The sequence below is a fragment of the Penicillium expansum genome (genome assembly GCF_000769745.1).
Source record: "Penicillium expansum strain MD-8 chromosome Unknown contig296, whole genome shotgun sequence".
Classification (NCBI taxonomy): domain Eukaryota; kingdom Fungi; phylum Ascomycota; class Eurotiomycetes; order Eurotiales; family Aspergillaceae; genus Penicillium; species Penicillium expansum.
In genome coordinates this window covers 38,155-59,419 of record NW_015971226.1, presented here as the reverse complement: position 1 = coordinate 59,419, position 21,265 = coordinate 38,155, and the positions used below count along the sequence as shown (strand labels likewise).

The 21,265-nt window shown below is 48.9% G+C and overlaps 6 protein-coding genes across 6 annotated transcripts; 4 read left to right on the top strand and 2 right to left on the bottom strand.

Moving 5' to 3' along the window:
- Nucleotides 1-378: 378 nt before the first annotated feature.
- Nucleotides 379-3,120, bottom strand: PEX2_088890 (uncharacterized protein; the record flags this gene model as incomplete). Its single annotated transcript, XM_016746159.1, has 2 exons — nt 379-2,979; nt 3,031-3,120. 2 exons carry the CDS (start codon nt 3,118-3,120, stop codon nt 379-381), a joined length of 2,691 nt encoding a protein of 896 aa, XP_016601497.1.
- Nucleotides 3,121-3,834: 714 nt separating this feature from the next.
- On the top strand, nt 3,835-4,797 carry PEX2_088880 (SSH4 family protein; the record flags this gene model as incomplete). Its single annotated transcript, XM_016746158.1, has 1 exon — nt 3,835-4,797. The coding sequence occupies one exon, from the start codon at nt 3,835-3,837 to the stop codon at nt 4,795-4,797; it is 963 nt and encodes a 320-aa protein (XP_016601496.1).
- Nucleotides 4,798-9,340: 4,543 nt separating this feature from the next.
- Nucleotides 9,341-11,284, top strand: PEX2_088870 (glycosyltransferase family 2 protein; the record flags this gene model as incomplete). Its single annotated transcript, XM_016746157.1, has 4 exons — nt 9,341-9,378; nt 9,429-10,298; nt 10,523-10,814; nt 11,171-11,284. The coding sequence occupies 4 exons, from the start codon at nt 9,341-9,343 to the stop codon at nt 11,282-11,284; spliced, it is 1,314 nt and encodes a 437-aa protein (XP_016601495.1).
- A 1,084-nt stretch (nt 11,285-12,368) lies between these two features.
- PEX2_088860 (ATP12, ATPase F1F0-assembly protein) lies at nt 12,369-18,002 on the top strand (the record flags this gene model as incomplete). Its single annotated transcript, XM_016746156.1, has 7 exons — nt 12,369-12,663; nt 12,757-13,529; nt 13,849-13,882; nt 14,117-15,298; nt 15,370-16,754; nt 16,809-17,162; nt 17,232-18,002. 7 exons carry the CDS (start codon nt 12,369-12,371, stop codon nt 18,000-18,002), a joined length of 4,794 nt encoding a protein of 1,597 aa, XP_016601494.1.
- Nucleotides 18,003-18,312: 310 nt separating this feature from the next.
- On the top strand, nt 18,313-19,993 carry PEX2_088850 (putative mRNA processing protein (Mss51); the record flags this gene model as incomplete). The annotated part of the gene is made up of 3 exons (XM_016746155.1): nt 18,313-19,177; nt 19,252-19,909; nt 19,963-19,993. The coding sequence occupies 3 exons, from the start codon at nt 18,313-18,315 to the stop codon at nt 19,991-19,993; spliced, it is 1,554 nt and encodes a 517-aa protein (XP_016601493.1).
- Nucleotides 19,994-20,757: 764 nt separating this feature from the next.
- PEX2_088840 (putative extracellular serine-rich protein) lies at nt 20,758-21,171 on the bottom strand (the record flags this gene model as incomplete). Its single annotated transcript, XM_016746154.1, has 1 exon — nt 20,758-21,171. The coding sequence occupies one exon, from the start codon at nt 21,169-21,171 to the stop codon at nt 20,758-20,760; it is 414 nt and encodes a 137-aa protein (XP_016601492.1).
- Between the last annotated feature and the right edge of the window lie 94 nt (nt 21,172-21,265).

Here is a 21,265-nt window from a genome sequence, read left to right as displayed (position 1 = left end):
GTCACTCGACGAGTCTCACGGAATACATGGGGGGTGTTTTACTGCATCCTCCTTCGTTATGTATGTTAGTAGTCACTTAGCTAGTCACTCAATACCTTTACAGTCGAAGACACGTAGCTTCAATTAAAGTCATGTTTCAATTTACATACATTTGATTCAATTACTCTATGGGAAACTGTCTGTAAGATAGCCCAAAGATCGTAACCATCAAGGACATAGGTGCAGATGTAGATGCAGAAATCCCAAACACGAGACATGGAACTGAGAAGAGACGGGAAAAAAAAGAAGAAAATCATAACATCATGGTAATCGTTCAGATCATATGTAGCTTTCAAATGTTTTCAATAAGTGTCATCAATGTTCTAAAGCCCATCACACTCAATGATGGCGCTCACGCATCTCAACAACAGTGGTCCAACCCTCACAGCAAGATCGGCTCATGTTGTGTCCACACCAGCAGCAGGTCACCTTGCGAGGTAGAAGAGGTGCAGGTCGCAGATCGGGCATGCCCTGGGTAGAATGGGGAGCTGGGAATTGGCCGAATGGCAGCGATCGTGAGCCTGTTAGCTTGCGGGCACCACTGTCAGGTTGCTTCTTGGAGCGGGACCCGCCCAGTTTGGAATCTGAGCCTAGACGCTCGGGGCAGGCGAGACGCGCATAGACTTCGGAGGGAAGGTCGTGCCAGTACTTGCAGCGGCAACAAATTACGAAGATTTTGGCGATTGTTTGTGGGCTGTGGGCTGCTTTCGCTTTTTGGGATCTTCTCTTGAGGATGCTCATGGGACCTGGTCGGCTTTGGGGGCTGCTGGGTTGGATACCCAGTTGGGTACTGGGCTGCATGACGGGATGAATGTCTGGCTGAGTACCAGATTGAGGACCGTACTGTATGCCGTGATGAGTATCGGGATGAGAGCCAGACTGCTGGATAGGCTCTAAGACGGGCTGGGTGCTGGGTTGGATGCTAGGCTGAGTACCAGCCTGGCTGCTAGGTTGAATGAGTGGGCTAACGGGGGCTTCCTGTACGGCTGGCGCTTCAACGGCAGAGATTGAGGGAGTTGTATCCACGCGAGTCAACGATTGACGACTGAATCCAGGAGATTCAGGTGCATCTTCGTCAGCGGTGTCATAATTTGAATGACCGTCATGGGAGGAGGTGTGTGAGGGAGTGCGGCTATGTCCGGGTATGAACCCTCCAGGTCCTACAACAACAAGGACATTTCCAGGGAGTTCGGTGGAAGTCCGAGAAGCTCGACGGGGAGATCTTGCAGGAACAATGTAATTGTCGTCCGACAGGTCTTTAGATGTTCGATTGTTCCTCTCGCTGGGCGAAACACTTCCGGTATGGAATGGAGACCTGACGGCTACCTGGAAAGGAGACGCCGGGATGTCTTTGAGCGGATCGGCTGATGTGGTTGGCATTCTCCGAATCTCGAGACTCCGTCTGTTGCTCTTGACTGGGATCGGTGGTAATTCAATCGACTGCGGAGTCTCTTGGAAGTTTTCCTTGAAACGACTTGAAGTTCGTTTGGGGGTATGGGATGAAGCGATAGGCAATCGGCTTCTTCCCCGATCCTCAGAATGAGGTTGAGCGGGGGATTGTGGTGGTTGGGATGGGTTCGCATGGTCAAGATTTTGTGCTGTCAGTGGTCTTGGAATCATGGTATCATTCTGGGACGATTCATCCGTATTTGCAGGATTTAGTGCGAGGGGAGACGACTTGTATGCTCGCGGGAAGGGATCCACTCGGCTCTTCCTAGCAAGTATTAGTGCTGGATTGAGTGGTGGTGGATACGGCCTGGCATTGGATGGACTGGTTGGATTGTCTGGAGTTTCTGGAGGTGTTAACTCCTGCAACTGACGAGCCGTGGTAACTTGAGTAGGCGAATCAGGATGACCAGATGAATAGAAGTTAGGCTGGCTCATGCTTTGCGACATTGGCATGCTACTAGCCCTGACAGAACGGTCATGGCGAGTCACACGATCAAGGGGATTATCCGCCGCAGGCACACTCTTTCTGTCATGCTTCAGAGCTGCGGAAAACGACTCCCTATCTAGATCGTCCGAGGGTCCTAGTGTCTCGCCATTTCGAGCACCTTTTCCAACCATGGACTGAGTACCTTTAGGAATCTGCTCCGACACTGACCGATGGGCCTCGCGTCCATCCTTTGTCTTCCAGGCTTCAGCCATCTTCCAGTTCTCACGAAGATCATCAGACTTTGCCGAGGCGTGCAAACGGTTGTGCTGGGTTGGGTTGGATATTTTGTGCGAAGCGGAAAGGTTCAATGCGGTGCCATGCTTGGACTGTAGCTCTCGGGTGATGGCCGTTCCAAACCGCTCCGGTAGAGTCAAAGGCAGAGACGGTGGGTTCGTGTCTGTCCTGAGCTGGCTAAACTCGGCAGACGGAGAGTCTTGGTCACTCGAATTAGAATTCCGGCGCGATCGCCGGAATATCGAGGACAGGCCACTTGACGATCTGGGACGCTCTGCATTTGTACTGGAGCTTCTACTTGACCTGCTCACAGGTTGTTTCTTGGTCAGACGGCGAGAGGATCTTTCATAGACTCCGAGGTCGACCTTAGATTGGGCATCCTCAAGCGCTAGCAACCGTTTCTCGAGTTCCTTTCTCTCAGCTTCCAGGCGCTTTGTGACCCGCTTTTCTTTCTTTTTGGGTTTGTCCCAGGTGGGTGATTTGCAGATATTGTCTATATCTCCGTTGGGACGGCTAGGCAAGGGCGTCATTTGTTGGGTCGGAGTATCATCCTCCATAGAGGCCCCGTTTGCGACTGATAGACTTGATCCAGGTGTACCGGTGGAGGGCAAACGTGAGTTGGAGGAGTAAGAGACCGAGCTAGGCCCGGTCTCATCGTACAAAGAGTGCCTCGCATGGGAAGTATTGTCCGTTGCCGTTTCATGTGCGAGAGCTTCGCGGGCGAGGAAGGGAACAGGGGGAACAAATTGGCCATTTTGACTGTGTCGTTTCTTTTAAGGGGTCAAATGAAGTTCCTCCATTTTTTTTTGTGGTTCACTTACATCCATGGATTTGCTAAAAACGCGGTGGATATGGTCCGAGATGGATGATCGCCGGGCCCTGCGGGGCGGATCGGTGGAGATGGCCTCCATTGGAGTTGGTTTTAAGCGAATGTCTAACCTAGAAAGAAGCGAGTGACATTGAACTGGGAAACAGTCCAGAGATCGAAAGATCGAGAGATCGTGGATGAGGCGTGAGGCGTGAGGCGTGAGACGTGAGACGTGAGTGAGTCGTAAGTCGTAAGTCGCAGTCAAGAGAAACAAAAAGAGGGACAAAGGCCCAAGGCCAAAGGAAAATACACAGAAAAAGAAGAGAAAAAGGAGAGAAAAAGAAAGAAAAGGGAAACAGTCAAGAATCGAAGGAATTCCGAATGTGTTGGTATTGGCTGCAGCTGAAACCCTCGAGAGGTACGGGACTAGCGGAGACTATTCTTAGGGTTTTTTTGCTGTTTTTCTTTTTTTGCCCCCATCTGATCTGTAGATTTTGAGATGTTACAATATATACTCCGTATAAGGAGTACAATTTATACTTCATTTATGAATATGAAGAAAACCCCGAATTTTAGTCCAATTCCAAACTCTTTGAATCGTGAAACTGTCAGAATGAGAGAATCCCAATCCGAAGCCCAAAGAAGTCTAAGGAGTCACACCCCTCCACTTGGCATCAAAATCCCAAAAAATCTCACCTTTACATCTCCCCCCGAGAATCAATACTCTACACAACCAGCCTTAAAATTGTTACTCGTTACTCGGTACAAAAAAATTCAGATACAAAACTAAGAAGCTAAGAAGCTAAGAATCTACACAATGTCCAACCAATCCCACAACGACCTTCCGCCAAGTTATGATGCATCACAACAATCCTGGGAGATCTCCGGTACCCAGCCACAGACCGATGCATCAGCCTCAGGGAACCCACCTCCATATCACAACTGGCAGGAAGCAGTCCCAGACACAGCCACATTCCCACCTCCCCCAATCACTGGCTATCTAATCTCAGGTACGGGGAACGCCTCTGAAGACGACGCCCAACGTGCCCATGATTTCTGCAACTCCGTGCCCCTCTGGCTCCCAACTCAGCCCTCAACTGCCGTCTATCACGACGTCCAGGCCTATGATCTTCGACCCGTGCAACCAGCCGAGCTACGTGGCAATGTCTCGGCTGTTGCGCGTGGCCGCTGGCGTGGACACAGCGCGGATGGGAATGGAGATTGTGTCATTCTTACCCAGCTGCCCATGTACTTCCCTGCAACGGACTCGCCATTTGTGCGTGAGCTGAAGAAGACCATTTACTTTGAGGTTAAGTTGTTGGCGCTGAGGGCAGGACCGACGCCGCAGGATCGTAGTGGGATTTCGATTGGATACGCTGCGCAACCTTATCCATCGTGGAGATCGCCTGGTTGGGAACGAGGTGGGTTGGGGGTGTTTTCAGATGATGGATGTCGGTTCGTGAATGATTCATTTGGGGGCCGGGATTTTACCACGGCGTTTAAGGTGGGTGAGACAATTGGGTTGGGAATGGAGTTTGAGCTGCCGGACAATATCTACAGTGGGGATAAGAAAAGTAAGAGATGCAAGGTGCATATCTTCTTCACGCGGAATGGATACCGATCTGGGGGTTGGGATCTGCATGAGGAGGTCGATGCGGATTCTGGGGGTGTCGAGGGCTTGGAAGGGGACTATGACCTCTATGGGGCGATTGGGTTGTTTGGTGGCGTCGATTTCGAGTCTTGTTTTGACCCTGCAGGATGGCTATGGAAGCCGGAGTGAACGTGTGATATCTGCCAAGTAAGGGCCAGTTCATAGGGCTGAAAGCTTTTTTATTTTTATTTTTTGCTTTTTTATGGCTTATGGCTTATGGCTTATGGCTCTCTACTTTGATAACTTGATAAGACAATCCCAAAATAGCTTATGAGGTCAAAATCAGAAACAGGAGTACAACAAAGAACATCTATCAAAGCCAAGAACGAAACAGCTAACGTCTCCATGTCCGTGGACTAATTTGCACAACCTATTTCAACGGCCAACGCCGAATACCCTGCATAGCGTAAACGAGATTCTGCACGTGTGTTCTAGAATGGTATTTTTATTTTTATTTATACTTATATTATTATTTCTATTTCATTTATTATTCCTTTTCCACAATATTCCTAGTAACTGCAGCGCATTAGTGGCCGAGGGGATGCACGAGGTGCAGTTCCGCTACCACGGTCCTATATGTGAGCAGGTGCATCTTCTGCCGCTTTTCCGTATGGTCCCCGGTCTATCCCAGCTGCATGAACGGGAGGAAATCGGTTCATTTGACGTCAGGATGCGCCGAGGGCATTGCGATCTTTGTCCATTTGCATATGGAGATTTCGGAGTTTGGATACGAGGGTTTGCGGTCGAGTTCTTTGTATCCTTGGATTTGATATTGATACACAGATTTATGACAACAGAAATATAGAGATGGACAAGATTGACACACAACCATAGAATGTAGGAACGAGCAGAGTACAAGTGAGGCTGATACTAATAAATAACAAGTTATACTACATGTAGCTAGACTGGACCTCGGTAGTCAGGACCTACATAGTGGTGCGCACTGACGGCAATACGGAGATAAGCGTGCGCTCGGTGCTCTCCGTGTTCGTTTGCCTTGGTACATGCGTTTATTCATCTGTCTTAACAGCTCCATAAGACGCGATAGTACAAAAGAGCCGCAGTGGCCAATCTCGGACCGAGAGTTCATGATCAAAGCCATCAAAGTCAAATTTGATATACAACATAGGGGATAACCACTATGATTGCGTGATATAACCGTACATTACGGAGTATATATAGTACGGAGTACGGAGTGCATAGTATTAGACTCCAAACGGAGAAGCCGGCTGTGTGTTCTCCCCTAAACATGAACATTAAAATACGTGTATTTTCAATACAACCCTCAGTGGAGAACCAAGTTCGGTGATAATCCCGAAACTAACCAGCCACCAAGCCATGGTTACTGCAGCTAACCCACCAGAGAGCGGCTAGAATGGCACGGATGTTCCCACCTTTAGAGACCAGTTATTACCCCGGCCAAGCTCCTACAGGGGGAACTACTCCGTACAGCTCGAGATATTAGCTCTAGCTATTACAACATACAATATATTTCATTGGCAATGTACAATTATTGTAGTACTGGAGGTTGGAATGGGTATGAATCAAGGTTATCATTATTTTGTTTTTCCCCTCCTAACTGAGGGGTAAATCAGAACATCACAATGGGTTTGTAGGTATCTTTGTTCGATCCACTACAAAAGTTACGAATCCCCCCACAGCCGATCTAAATTTTCTGAATAATACTACGGAGTATGTTGTATGTTGTATGCACCCTACGGAAGGTAGTTGAACTAGAGCTGAATGGGGTAACAGAATATCATCTCTTGAAATGGGTTTGGCCGAAGGGGAAATTTGGTCTGATCGACTGCATGTCATCGCCCCTTTTTCCCGTGACAGTCGAGGATCCCGTTTAGCCCCCCCACCTGGGCATTTATTTGATATCCCGGCCTCACCTCGGGTCTATGCGTAAAACCCACAAACCCCCTCCTCTCCCACTCTTACACAAATCATAACATTGAAAGTGAAATAGAAATCCGGCCATTCCCGGCTGCCGGTGGAGTTGGAGCGGGTTCAATACATTACGGGGAGGGAGTCCGTGCAGCCGAGATACGCGTCTGTTTCACTCAAAGACGTGATCTGGCCACGGCCGAAGACCGTGGCTATTCTGTACTTTTTCAAAGAGTTCTCTTCGGTTCGGCCGGGAGAGTAGAGAAAGAACGCTAAATATACAAGGTACAGAATATGCATATGCAGAGAACCCAGATGGAACTGTTGCAGATAAGAAAAGAAAGAAAGAGAAATAAAACCAAAAAAACCCCCAAAAAAAGCCATGCATTGCCACTTGTAGAACCCTATGAAAAGAGAAGAAGAGGCCTAAGCCATTTCTCAAAAGTACCAGATTGCGAGTTTGGACGATCACGACCAGAGAGATATCCATATTAGGCCTTTTGCAGATGGATTATGTTGTAATTCCATCATCGTCTCCGGCCGTGCCCCCATTCCGCTAAGGCTGGAACACCTTTAGACGCCAAAGCGACACTGGCGCGAAAGTCAGCGGTTGTTACCTATGAAAGGAAGGAGTTGACCGGGTTGGTGATGACAGTACCAATCATGATCCTAGTTTCATTAGGGGATGTGTCTGCATTGAGCATATGCTACATGTACATGTTACTCCGTACTTTGTAGTTATAGAGTACTCCGTAGAATGTAATAGTATGATGTATGTAGTATAGGGTAATTAGCGGATATACGAAATAAAAAAATATATATAATTGATATTCGATATTAGGTATGCCAATATGAGCTATATTCCAATATCATACTAATGTGAGCACGGTCCAAGTTCGCTTTCACTTTCACTTTCACACTTTCATTCACATTCCATTATATACTCGTGACCGGGATATTTACCTTCACGCCACCGAGGCACCTGGTTGCCCTTCGGCATTAAACGCGCAATCAGGCGATCTGTCGACATTCGCTTTCTTTTCCCATTTCCTCCATTTCCCTAATTTCCCCATTGCCCCCATTTCCTATTCCCATTCCCATTTCCCATTTCCCATTTCCCATTTCCCATTTCCCATTTTCCCTTTTCTCATATCTTTACAAACTCTTAGTAATGCCCATATATAAAATTCCCTGGGCATACCGGGTATTGCCCCACTGTGCAGTGGAACAGCCCGTTACACGGGCACTTTAGCGATCGCCACCAGGATTACCCGTATTTTTGTTTTTTTCACTTCACCTTTTTTTTTACATTGCACACTATATGGTAATAGGCATTTGGCTTCAAGTTACTCCGTACACCTAGACACTTTGTTCCGACCAATATGCACCGTAGTTTGGGATCTGTTTAATTTTACCAACACATTAATTTGAAATGAAATGAAAAAGAACCAATCCTATTAGCCCGGGTACTTTTGGCGGATCTTCTCTGGACTCCATTCGACTGCGGACCACGCTAATTAGGAATGGTGTATTGTCAAGTCGCATTTGTTCCACAAATCACCTTTTGATCAAAGCTATAGCATATTGTCCAACGTGATTATAATAGACAATTATATAAATAGCGATATCTCAGATCTGTGTCCAGCTATGAGTTCCGGTCATTGCCTGGCCGCCAATGAAGGGTCTTTCAAGTTCCGAGGCAAAAGGCATCATGCATGATCGGATATGTTCTCCAATTTGAATTGCTTTTGTGTTGCCTTTTTGCCGACGATATAAAAAGAAAGAGAAAAAAAAACACATACATTGCATATATGGTTTTTATGGTACCTAGGAACAAAGTACCTTTCTTAGGGTTGCATTGCTTGGAAGAACCAAACGACAAGGTATCTAATATGCATCCAACCCAAACGGTTGCCTATTGTCCATGATCTTATTTTTACTGTATGTTGGAAATCATGTAAATCACTAAACGAGTTAGTAGAATTTTTAAAAAAAGGAAAAAGCACTAATAAAATAAAATAAAAAGCAAGAAAGGTACATGCATATGTTCCCCACAGGGTGAACATGTTGAGCATGCTGATCAAGGCTGAATCTTTTGATTCTGAACCTTGAAAGCTTTATACTCTGATATATTTGTCCACATGATAACATAGAAAGTATGTATAACATACAATTTATACATATAATATGTATAAATAACTATATCGAGGTATGTAAGATACGTAAAAGCAATACTCTGCATGGACCGCCAAATTCCCCTCTCCACTTATGGACGGCCTCTAGATCCAGGGTCTCTGACGCACGAGGCAAAAAAACTACCTGCAGCACACTCAAAACGACAATCAAGACTGGGGCATAGCTTTTTTAGTTCGGCGTTTCATTTGATTTTAGTATTTTAGTATTTTAGTATTTACGGGTTTTTATCATTTTTTTTATTAAAATTCATTTTAAAATATTATTCGATATTTCTATATTGTCCTATTTATTTTGTTTAGTTCATCGCATGTGCTGCCTTTCTTTCCTACTTTAATCTCTCCCTCCCTCAGTCAAAGTACTCATCTCCTTTTTTCCTTTCCTTTTTCCTCTTCTATTTTCCTTTTGAATTGAAGGAAGCATTGTCTCCTTGACATTCGTTGAGACTTGGAATTGACTAAGCCTAAAGGCAATTGACCACACTTGGTCAATAGGTAATAGCGCATTGAATGCTTGATACCTCTCTAAAAAGAGAATCATCTCCCAAGAACTAGTGAGGGTTACGTGGGGGACAGTCGAGTTTCACACCATGGCATTCCCCTTTATGCGAGCATTCGTCACACTCTTGTGAGTACATGTTGGAAGCTCAATATGACCACTAGCTAACGAGTAACCAGTCTCTATCGTTATACCCGACTCGTGTTCAATTTGTTCTCCTTTTGGTCATTCAAGCCAATCCCACCACCGGAGAACCCCAAATTGACATCGCAAGATGTGACGGTGATCATTCCATCGTTGGAAGGGTGTGGCGATGAGCTGGTGGAGACGATACGGACAATCCTCGACAATCAACCCTTCGAATTGCTTTTGGTGACAATCGAGGCCAATCGCACCAAGGCTGAGCGGATGCTGAGTGCCATGCCAGCATCGAAATCTCGAATCCGTTTGTTCACAGTCGAGCACCCTAACAAGCGTCGTCAAATGACCGAAGCCATTCCCGAGGTCCGAACCGCCATCACTCTTCTCGCCGATGACGACGTGAGCTGGCCACGTACTTTGCTCCCTTGGATTTTGGCCCCCTTTGAAAAGGACGAGAAATATGGTGGGGTGGTAACCTGTCAGCGATTGCGCCGGGCGATTGCGCCGAGCCTCTCACAGCGGCTCTGGGGTTTCTTGGGTGCCTTGTACCTGGAACGACGCAACTTCGACTGCGGCGCGACTACTCATGTGGACGGTGGACTTCCCTGCATGTCGGGACGGACGGTTGCGTATCGGACGCGAATTCTGCAGAATGAGGCCTTTACCTATGCCTTCACCAATGAGGAGTGGTGGTGGGGCAAGTACCAACTTAACGCCGACGATGATAATTTTATCACCCGTTGGATGGTCTCGCACGGATGGGAAACTTATATGCAGTACCACCCAGAGGCAGAGGTGCTGACAACTCTCGAGGACAATCCTCGTTTCTTGAAGCAATGCGCCCGCTGGTCCAGAAGTAATTGGCGGAGCAATTTGACATCGATGTTTCACGAGAAGCACATTTGGCAGTGAGTGCAACTTTTTCCTTTTTCCTTTTGAGTTGTCTTACCTTGACACTCTTTTTTACCTTCCTTTCCCCTCCCATCTTGGTGGCTTTGATCTTCTTGATCATGTCCAAAAGAGAGTCCGAGTCTAGGCGTCAGGCCTTGGGTGTAACGGGGGAAACAAAGAAAGAACGAAACAACGAAACAATGAAGCAATGAAGCAATGAACAGAGCTAACCTTTCTATAGTCGTCAGCCCTGGAGCGCTTATGCTGTTCACCTGACCACCTTGTCGCCGCCTGCCTTTTTAGGCGACATTTTACTGGTCTGGCTGTGCCACAAGGCCACTGGATCGTGGGGAGAGTCATGGCATGATCAATCCATGACTATGCTCTACCTCTGGATCTTCACTAGCAAGTGGATTAAGCTGTTGGGTCATTATCTTCGCTATCCAGTTGATGTGTTCTTGCTACCAGTCTCCGTCATCTTCGGTTATTTACACGGTGCAATCAAGATGTACGCCGTAATGACATTGAATGTGGTATGTTTAATTCCTTTTTTTTTTTTTCTTTCCTCTTTTATCCCTTTTCTCCTTTTCTCTTTCCTTTATTTTTTCCCTTATTTTTCTTTATTTTTCTTTTTTTTCTTTCCTATTTTTTCTTATCTGCATATTCGCCGAGTGTATCCAAGCGCAACCCCCCTCCTCCTATGACAACTCAGCATCACAGCGCTTTGATCGTCTCCTCCCCGCTTGCAGCTCGGTTTACCCACTTATTCTCCCTTTCCCCGATTGTTTTAGATCAGCTATCTGCCTTTTGCCTTTTGGATTGGATTTCATGTTTTATTTTTTACATACGAGAGCTGGACTGACTTTGAGTTTTTTTCTTTTTCTTACAGACAACATGGGGTAGCCGTGATGGCGCCGATGATTACGATGCTGAGCGTATGAAGAAGCGGACGGATGCCGATCGAATGAAGCAACCGTACTATCCGCAATATCTCATTAAATGAGTTCCTCGGTTTTTTTTTACCGAAGATCCATTTCCTGTTCTCTTTCGGGGTTTGGTCTACCAGATCCCTTTGTACAGGGAACAGGGGGAGAACTTCAAGCCCATTGACTTGGCCCTTTATATCATGACGAAACGCCGTGACGACATATGCTCTTTGATTCTAGATCTGCCCTGACTTTTATCCTTTTTTTTCCCTTCCCAAACCTTCTGCCCTGGCCATTTTGCCTGTGTCGCCAAGTTGTCGAGAGTGTGATACGAGCTTCGAAGTTGCAATGCTCTTCCTCTCCAACGTCAACCCCTAACCGATGAATGATACCACTTGGCATATTTACTTCTGCTCGTTGTTTTTCTTTTCTCTGCCCATGATTGCCTGGTTATCAAAAACAAAATGGTGGTCTCGATTCGTCGAGGCTTTTTTTCCCCTTCTCTTCTTGTAAATTACAAAAGCATGGGCGGATGTCGTTTTGCAATTGTTCTGTGCTTGACTCTTTGCGTCTCAGCTTGCTATTCAGCTTGCTATTCAGCTTTGATTCCCCTGAGTTTTCTGTGAGAGCTGTCCCTTTTTTTTTTTTTTTTTTTTCTTCTTCTTTAGATGCAAGGTGGTATTCTGAACTGTTACTTGTTTTTTCTCGCGTGTTTTGCTTTTCCAAACTGCAGATAATTTCTAATTGATTGGAATCTACGCATATGACCATCCAGGGATTATAGATAATAGAACCCTAGAGCTATCTCGGAGCAATGGATGCATGTCATTGTTTCTAATTCTGATGCCATGCAGATGATCTGGTCTAGAACCAGCCCAAAAAGGCTTGAATGTGGTAAGAAAATAGCGTCGAAACAAGCTGAGCATTAAAAATCTATAATCAATGCGAGACAAGGTACTCCGTACTCCGTACTTTATAGATTGTACTCCGATGTAGACCCCCTTTGGGATTAAGATGTGGCGCGTGTGGCGAGCCAAGACTTCCCGGGCCAAAATGTTCGAGTTCCAAACACTCCGACTTTGGATCCAGGAACCAATTGTCCCCATTCAACCCCTTTCTTTCTCTAATATAATTTATTACTAAGGGTCCTTCGTTTAAGAAATGGTCGCCTTTGCTCGCGCTGCGCTTCCGTCGCAGCTGTCCGCCGTCGCCCGTCACCCCGTCTCGCTATGCCGGCGCATCCACTCATCTCCCTTCAGATCAGCTGTTGCACACCCTATCACTGCCCACGGCCCTCCTCCTAAAGCTCCAGCTACCCCTTCAGCAGAATTCAAGGAGACCTCGAACTCAAACGATGCAGAGCTCTCAGCCTCCGAGGGTGAAGCATCACGATACAAACTCACTGCTGCGCTGAAGAAGCGGTTTTGGAAGGATGTCCATGTGCATGGAAAGTCAGGTATGAGCGGAACGAGCATGGGCTGTCTTTCGCATTGATTGGTCTCGCCCTCCAGTAATACTCGCCCGCTAACCCATCCACTTCTCTATCTAGACGAATATCAAGTCCTGCTTGACAAGCGACCTGTCAGAACCCCGGCCAAAGAAGTCCTATCTATTCCCTCCACAAAGCCTCACCTCGCTCACGCTGTTGCGCTGGAGTGGGATGTGATGGCCTCCGCCCAGCAGGCTCTCAAAAATCACCTTATCCCCATGACCTCCCTCGCAGCCCGCGCCACCGATATCGCCCGCGAAGATGCCGAGGGCAACAGCACCACCAGAAAACAGATCATCACAACTGCCATGCGTTACCTAGATACCGATACTCTACTCTGCTGGGAGCCCGAACGACAAAGGCACGCGTTGGAACGGACGACGGCCGACGGAGAGCCCATCGAGTCTCTTCGCCAGATTCAAACGAGAATCGCGGGGGACGTCATGAGCTTTTTGTCCACCAAGGTCTGGCCTGGCCTTGAAATAATCCCTATCCTCGATACCAACAGCATCCTCCCTCTCTCCCAGCCGAAGGGTACAAAAGACAGTATCTGTACCTGGGTTTCGGAGCTGTCTGCGTATGACCTGGCTGGTCTTGAGCGGGCAATCCTTGCTTCCAAGAGTCTTCTCATCGCGGTCCGCCTAGTCGTGGAATGGAGTGAGAACTTCCGCCACATTCAGCGACCCGAGGCGAAGAAATTCGGTATCGAGGAGGCGGCTGAGGCGTCGAGTCTAGAGGTGACCTGGCAGACCGATATGTGGGGTGAGGTTGAGGATACTCACGATGTTGGCAAGGAAGACTTGAAGCGACAATTGGGTAGTGTTGTGATCTTGGTGAGTGGGGAGACCCGATAAGCTACGAGCGTCTGTATATTGGGTATACTGTATGATAGATATAGACGGCCTGGATGGCCTGTATAGCATGTATCGGCTTTGTATAAATGCGTGTATTACAATACTACCGTCCTGCGTTCACCATTTGTCTCTTGTTATGTTTTGTATAACAAAAAATGACTCGAGGGGTACCCTCATGCCAAGGCGGAGATCAGCATCATTTGCCCCCCAAACAAGGGCCCGAGGACTCTCCCCCCGAATTTCGTTCCAAGTTCTCAGCCTTGAGCAGACAACCTTTGATGTATTGGATGTAATCCAGTGTCGGCTACAAGGATGTCTGATAAACCTGAAGGGTAAGTCTTGCTCTCCTTCCAACTTTGGCACTAGAAACTCTCGATCCATGGTTCATGATGTATCATGACAGCTGTGAGGCCCCGGAGAATACCTTGGCTGTCTTTTGGTATATTTGTCCCGAGCCTGTGACCTTCGAAGTAGTCACATGTGAATGGTGTACACGGTGTACGGACTTTGTACTGACATGCCACTGTCTTTCAGGCACAAACATAAACGCTCTCGAAGCTCGATAGCACTTGCCCTCCTCCACCGTGACAAGTCCAGGGGCGAAGATAGAGACCCCGATGACAACAGAGATACCAGCTCAGTCGTCTCTGCCTCCTCAAGCCCCGGCTCGTTGAAACACACCCGTAGCGGCAGCCGCCACAGCCATCGCAACCAAGGCCAGGACTCGAGTCCACCACCGGCCATTCAAGAATCCGCTGAGGATATGGACACAGTTGAAGATCTGCCTTCCTTGAACCAAATGGAGACTGGGAGCATGTCGCTTGAGCAGTCCGTTCGCACCTTTCGTCTCTTCGAGATCTTGCGCAGCGGCGATACCACCGCCATCTCCAATGCGATTAAGGACACTACCGACCCGCAGGGTGTGAGTTCCCTTAACGGCACTACCGTCCTCCATTTAGCTCTACAGTGTGCCGAGCCCCAGGTCGTGGAATATGTGCTGTCCACCGCAGAGGACCTCGATATCAACTCGCGAGATCGGGATGGAAACACGCCACTTCACATTGCCGCCCAACTAGGCCGGGGCCCGCTTGTTCGCGAATTGCTGAACCGACCGTCTATCAACGATGCTATTGTCAACTACCGAGGTCAGACGGCTCTCGATTTGGCCCGTACCCCTGAAATATTCCAGCAGCTTCAGCTTGCGCGGTCTCTCTTCATCGATAGCAAGAACCAGGAAATCCAGGTCTTGATTGGAAACTCTAATTACAAGGGCTTGGAGGCTTTGCTGGAGGAACCTCGAGTGGAGGGTATTATGGATGTGAACAGCTACGACCTGGTTACCGACCCGACGACAGCCCATTCCGGCGGCACGCTTCTGCATGAGGGTGCTAGAAATAAAGATGCGCAGCTTATTGAAATCCTCCTGACACATGGCGCTGATCCTTTCCGTCGCGATAAGAAGGGAAAGCTACCGCAGGATGTGACGAAGGATGACAAAACCCGCGCTCTCTTGAAGAGATCACCCGCTGCTGTTATTGCTCAGCGCGGTATCCAGGAAAGGGCTATTCTCGGAAATAGTAATGCTCAAGGCCTTGCCGGGCGCGTTTCAGTTGGCGATGCACCACTTGCAGGCAAGGATGCCCGCGAGATGAGAGGCTATCTCAAGAAGTGGACTAATTACACAACGGGGTACAAGTTGCGCTGGTTCGTTCTGGAGGACGGAGTTTTGAGTTATTATAAACATCAAGGTAGGTTCACGGTCATCTTCAGCCTAGTCATCGATCCTCGTGCCATCGATCCCTACTAACTTGCTCCATAGATGATGCAGGCTCTGCCTGTCGCGGTGCGATCAACATGAAGATCGCTAGACTTAACATGGATGCGCAGGACAAGACGCGCTTTGAGATCCACGGAAAATCATCTGTCAAATACCACCTCAAGGCCAACCATGTCGTGGAGGCAAAACGCTGGTTCTGGTCCCTCAACAATGCCATTCAGTGGGCCAAGGATGAAGCGAAGGAGGAGGAACGTCAACGGTCAAAGAATGCAGAGGTGCTTCGCCAGGCTAAGATCGACCAGACTGAAGGACGCCCTACGGATACACCATCGGAGTCTGGCCTTTCTCGCAAGCCCAGCACAAAGGGCCTCGCTGCTCCGTCTTTGGGCGGTGGTAGCAACAGTGGCACAAGGCTCAGCACATATGCATCCCGCACAACTCTGGATATTCCAGCTGGAGACGAGGATAGTTCCGCTTATGGCGGTTCTTATGACCAAATCCTTGCTCCAAACGACATGAACAGAGCAATCAGTCATGTTACATCTGCGCCAGAGGGAGAGGGCGAGGATGAAGAATTTATCGACTATGGTTCAAGCCACGAGAATGAGATGCCAGTCGCTGATAAGGATGCTCTCAATATCACCGCACAATCCGCAAGGCTTCAGTTGGATCTTCTTGCAAATGTGGCTGCCTCGCTACAGGCCGAGAAGTCTAGGAATCCGGAAATGACCATTGCGGATCCAGCCCTCGAACAGGCCCTCGGTGCCTATGAAGCTGCAGTCAGCAGCCTCAAGGGTCTAGTGCAAAATCTGCTCAAAATCTCACGGGACCGAGATTCTTATTGGCAGTCTCGTCTCAGTAGAGAGGAGTCTATCCGTCAGATGTGGGAAGAAAGCATGGCCCGTGTAGCCCGCGAGCACGAGGAGCTGCAATCCAAGATGGGCGAGTCTGAGGAGAAGCGAAAGCGGACCAAGCGGGCTCTGAAGGAAGCCCTGGAGAGCGCAACAGTCAGTAGCCGTTCTATCGCCGGCGGGACACCCCGTTTGGCAACAGACAGCCAGAATCTCGAGGCCAGCCAAACTGAAGCAGGGATTACCGAGACGTTGAATGAAGCAAACCAGCCTACGCAGCAACTATCCACGATACCCGCACTCAGTCGCAACCCATCGACCTACTCCAAGCTCAGCAGTCTCTGCGGTTCAGAATCGGACGGAGAAGAATTCTTTGATGCTATTGATGCCGGTGAAATCGAGGTCGAGGATTTCAACAACGCCGAGGAGAACCATATGGAACAGCCAAAAGATGCAAGTGCTGAGCTTCGGGCTGTCAAGAGTACTATTATTGCACCCTCCTTCAAGGGTTATGAAGACCCCATTAGAGAGCGACTCAAAATGGATGCTGATGATCGGCCAAAGATCTCTTTATGGGTAAGCTGTGGTGCTTACTTGCTTCTTTCTTTGCCAGTACTAACCACTATTTAGAGTATCTTGAAATCTATGATTGGAAAGGACATGACGAAGATGACGCTTCCGGTGTCCTTCAACGAACCAACTTCCCTGCTTCAGCGAGTGGCTGAGGATCTTGAATATACTGACCTCCTTGACATCGCTGCTGGTCGGACCGATTCAATGGAACGCCTGGTCTACGTTGCCTCGTACGCCGCAAGTGAGTATGCCTCGACTATCGGCCGTGTTGCAAAGCCATTCAACCCCCTTCTGGGTGAAACCTTCGAGTACGTGCGTCCGGACAAGGGCTATCGATTCTTTGTGGAGCAAGTCAGCCACCACCCACCGATTGGAGCTGCATGGGCCGAGTCGCCTAAATGGGACTACTGGGTAAGTGCATCCGATCCCGTAACCGAATGTCTGTTACCAGGGCTAAGCTAACCAAAACTACGTAATCAGGGTGAATCCTCCCTTAAGTCCAAGTTCTACGGAAAATCCTTCGATATCAACCTGCTGGGCACATGGTTCCTGAAGCTGCGACCTTCCTCCGGCGGAGAGGAACTCTACACCTGGAAGAAGGTGACCTCGTCGGTCATCGGCATCATCACTGGTAACCCCACTGTGGACAACTACGGTCTGATGGAAATCAAGAACTGGACCACCGGCGAGGTCTGCTACCTGGACTTCAAGCCGCGTGGCTGGAAGGCCTCATCGGCCTACCAGGTGACAGGAAAAGTCGTCGACAGCGAAGGCTCCCCCAAGTGGAGCATTGGTGGTCGCTGGAACGATAAGATCTACGCCCGTCACACCCCCGGCTTTGAGGCACCTGTCTCCGGCCAGGATCCCGAGTCTGCTAAGACCTTCTTAGTCTGGCAGGCTCATGCTCGTCCTACTGGTATACCCTTCAACCTAACTCCCTTCGTCATCACGCTCAATGCTCTTCCCGATAGCTTGAAGGAGTGGCTACCTCCTACCGATACCAGGCGGCGACCCGATCAGCGTGCTATGGAAGATGGTGAATATGATCTGGCTGCTGATGAGAAGCACCGCGTCGAAGAGAAGCAGCGTGCCAAGCGCAGAGAACGCGATACCAAGGGCGAGGTCTACGCGCCGCAATGGTTCACCCGTGATAAGTGCCCTGTTACTGGAGAGGAATTCTGGGCTCATAATGGAAAATACTGGGACTCCCGAGATGCGCAAGATTGGAGTCGATCCGAGGATATCTTTTGAGAGGTCCTTGGCTTGTTGTTTTGGCTTGGTTGCTTTGTACAAGACTCTCAATTGTCATAAATGAACGAATGAATTCTGGATAGCTTTCTCATGAACATTAGCCGGGCTGAATAAAACCACATAATCAATGGTATATATTCAAGTAAACCTCCCCCCCAAATTAATATAATAAACCTGACAATTGAAAGCCAAAATTGAAGATATCTTCGTTTCATAGATGATCGGTATCAGTCACGTGTGTCGCCGCAAAAACATCCCCAGAGCTATCCGTGGTCTGATCAGTTCCCCTCCACAACCAATTAACATCGCAATGGCAGGATACACTTGTGTCCAGTGCCTACAGGTTCTCCGTCAAGGAGTCCGGGCCTCAGCTCCTCAGGCTCGCCTGCAGAGCCTCGCTACCGCGCGGAGAAGAAGCCCCATCTCCCCGTCTTTCATCCGCAGCTTTGGCTCGCAACGGAACAGCCGATCGCTGGCTAGCTCCCCAGAGCAGCCTAAGCACACACACAGCCAGTCTTGCTGTGCCCCCAAGTCCTCGCCGTCGCCCCTCGCCCAGCGGGCAGCTCACACGGCAACCGGGTCCTCCGTCAACCCTCGGGCCGTCCTGAAACCCGACAACCTGTTCCACTCCCTGTCGAATTCGCCCTCGCCGGCACTTCGCAAACGCGCCGAGTTCATCAAGCAGAATGCTTTCTGCCCCCACCCAAGCCACCAGCAAACCCGCGCAGCCGTCTCGCCGCACGACCCCGAAGCCAGAAAAACCACCGATGATGCAAACCTGCCCCCGGCCCATTCGCACTTCGAGTGCCCCGACTGCGGTGTACCAGTCTACTGCTCCGAGGGCCACTGGATGGACGACTTCGAGGCTCACCTCGAGATCTGTGACACCCTGCGCCAGATCAATGAGGACGACCACGACCTGAACTCCGGCCGCTTCTTCCCTGAATTCCATTACCCCGGTCCTCAGGATGATAACTTTGTTATCAACATGACTAACTGGGACACTTACCTCTACACCCGTGAATTCGCGGCTATCAACGACGACCGCTCCATGCGTCAGGTCACCCGCATGCTCACCTACCCCCAGACAATCGGCAGTGTCCTGCACGAGCTTAGTCCGTACAGTGTTCGTTCCGGTGGACGGCTCACACCGGAGGGATTGAAGAGTCTTAGTGGTAAGTGCCGACCCTGTACAGCAGTACAATTTTTACTAGCAGTATTTCCAGCCAGCAAACTAACCCATACCCAGCCCTTCGCTACTCTCTCCACCCCCCTAAAGCCGGTGAAAGCATCGACGTCAAAGGCCTCCGCCTGAAGGCGCCCCCAGTGCGAATCTTCATCCTCGGTGCCCGCGCAGAGTCCTCCCTCCCCCGCGACGTCTGGCTGCAGCTGCAGTACATGTACCCGCGCGCCTTGCTACACCTAATCTTCATCGGGCCGGAGAGCATGGCGAATCGCGATGGAGAGTATCCGCTTCCCGAGCGTACGCCCGAGAACCCCTTCGGTGGCATCGTTGAGGACAGACTCGGTGGCCAGATGAAGATCACTACTTATGTGGATTACTTCCATACTATGAACAAGGCCCAGTATTTTGGTCCCTTCGATCCTTATCTAGATTGCTTCATGCTCTTCCACCCGGGTCTGGGTCACCCGGCTAGCTCACATGAGTGGGAGGAGACGCTGCCTCAATTGCTTGAGACTAAGGTTCCTATTATCTGTACTGGATATACGCAGTGGGATCTGGAGCGTGATATTAAATGGGTGGGTGAGAAGTGCCGTGGGGAATTTGATGTGCTTCTTGAGCCCGGAGAGAATATCTTCCGCAGTCTCCGCTGGGATCTGAATGATCAGGATCCTCATGATGTTTCTTGTGGAAACTGGGGATTATGGGCCTTCCGAGGCAAGAGGTATGTGGTGTTTATCACTTGAGTGGAGGGATGTTGGCTAACTTGCTCGACAGATACGAAGCTGCTTTCTCCAAAGAGGAGTAGGCTAGTTATAGTTATCCTTTCTGTACGATATTTTTTTAGTGCCCGTTCTTGGGGTCATTGTAGTAGATAAGATCAGTCCCAGTCCTCTCCTAAGTTATTCAAGATTATCGATGCGCTTGATTCAGCCAGTTGTTTTTATTTTTTTTTGGTCAAGCATACGCCGTAGATGAAGCCATAGCTAAGCTCTCATCGAGAAGCTCAGAATTCATACTAGATGTCAAGACGAAACGCCCCGGCCATGATTGAGACAGGATTATAGATAAAGCAAAGGTTAGATGTAGCCACAATGAAATGTATCAATTGCACAAAAAGTAAAAGCTCGTAAGTCTTACACTCGTTAAGTAACAGTGGTATGACATCCAAGAGTAGAGATGCAAGCATCAATGTGGATAAAGAATCCAAAGTCAACCAAGACAGAAAGGAAGTAGCATTAAGATCAAAAAATGCTTGGATGAGATCAAAAGGGGAGTATCGAAGAGAAAAGAAAAGGGTATAAACATCAAAAAATGAACTTCGGAAAATCGGAAAACGCGTCAAAACCACCGTAACCAGAAAGTAAGAGGGTTAAAAGCCGGTAAGTCAGGAAGAAATAATATGTAGAGAAGAAAATATCCCAAAAATAAAAACATGGGAGGATTCAAGTGGGGGCCATTCTAGATGGCCGAAGCAGTCCAGTACCAAGGCTGGATGCAATGCGACAAAATTTGACACTAAGATCGGGAGTGCAACTCAAACATTCACTCGTTCAAATGAGCCAATGGAGTTTAGATCATGAGAAGACCCGCAATGGCGGCTGCACCAGCAGCCATGAAAGCAGGGAGGTGGATTGAGGCAGCACCGGCGGTAGCAGGGGCGGAAGGAGTAGCCGAGGCACCCTCACCGGCGGGGGTGCTGCTAGCCTTGATCAGGGGGGTGGAGGAGCTGGCAATGTGGCTCATGGAAGGGGTGGCACTGGAGGAAGGAGTGCTAGTGACGACAGGTGTCCAGGTCGACGAGGGAGTTTCAGTCGAGATCGAGGTTGAGGTCGGGGTGGGAGTCGGGGTAGACGACGGGGGAGGAGTGTAGCCGGAGGGCACCAGAGTGATGGTCTTGGTGACACAGTCGGCTGTAGCAGATTCAGCGGCGAACGCGACAGGCGCGAGGGCCGAAAGGAAGAGGAGAGCCTTGGTGAACTGCATTGTTGATGTTTTGTTCGAAGTTGTTATGATATGGAGAATTGAGAATTGAGAATTGAGAATTACGAATTGCGAAGAGAGAGTAATTCGAGTCAAA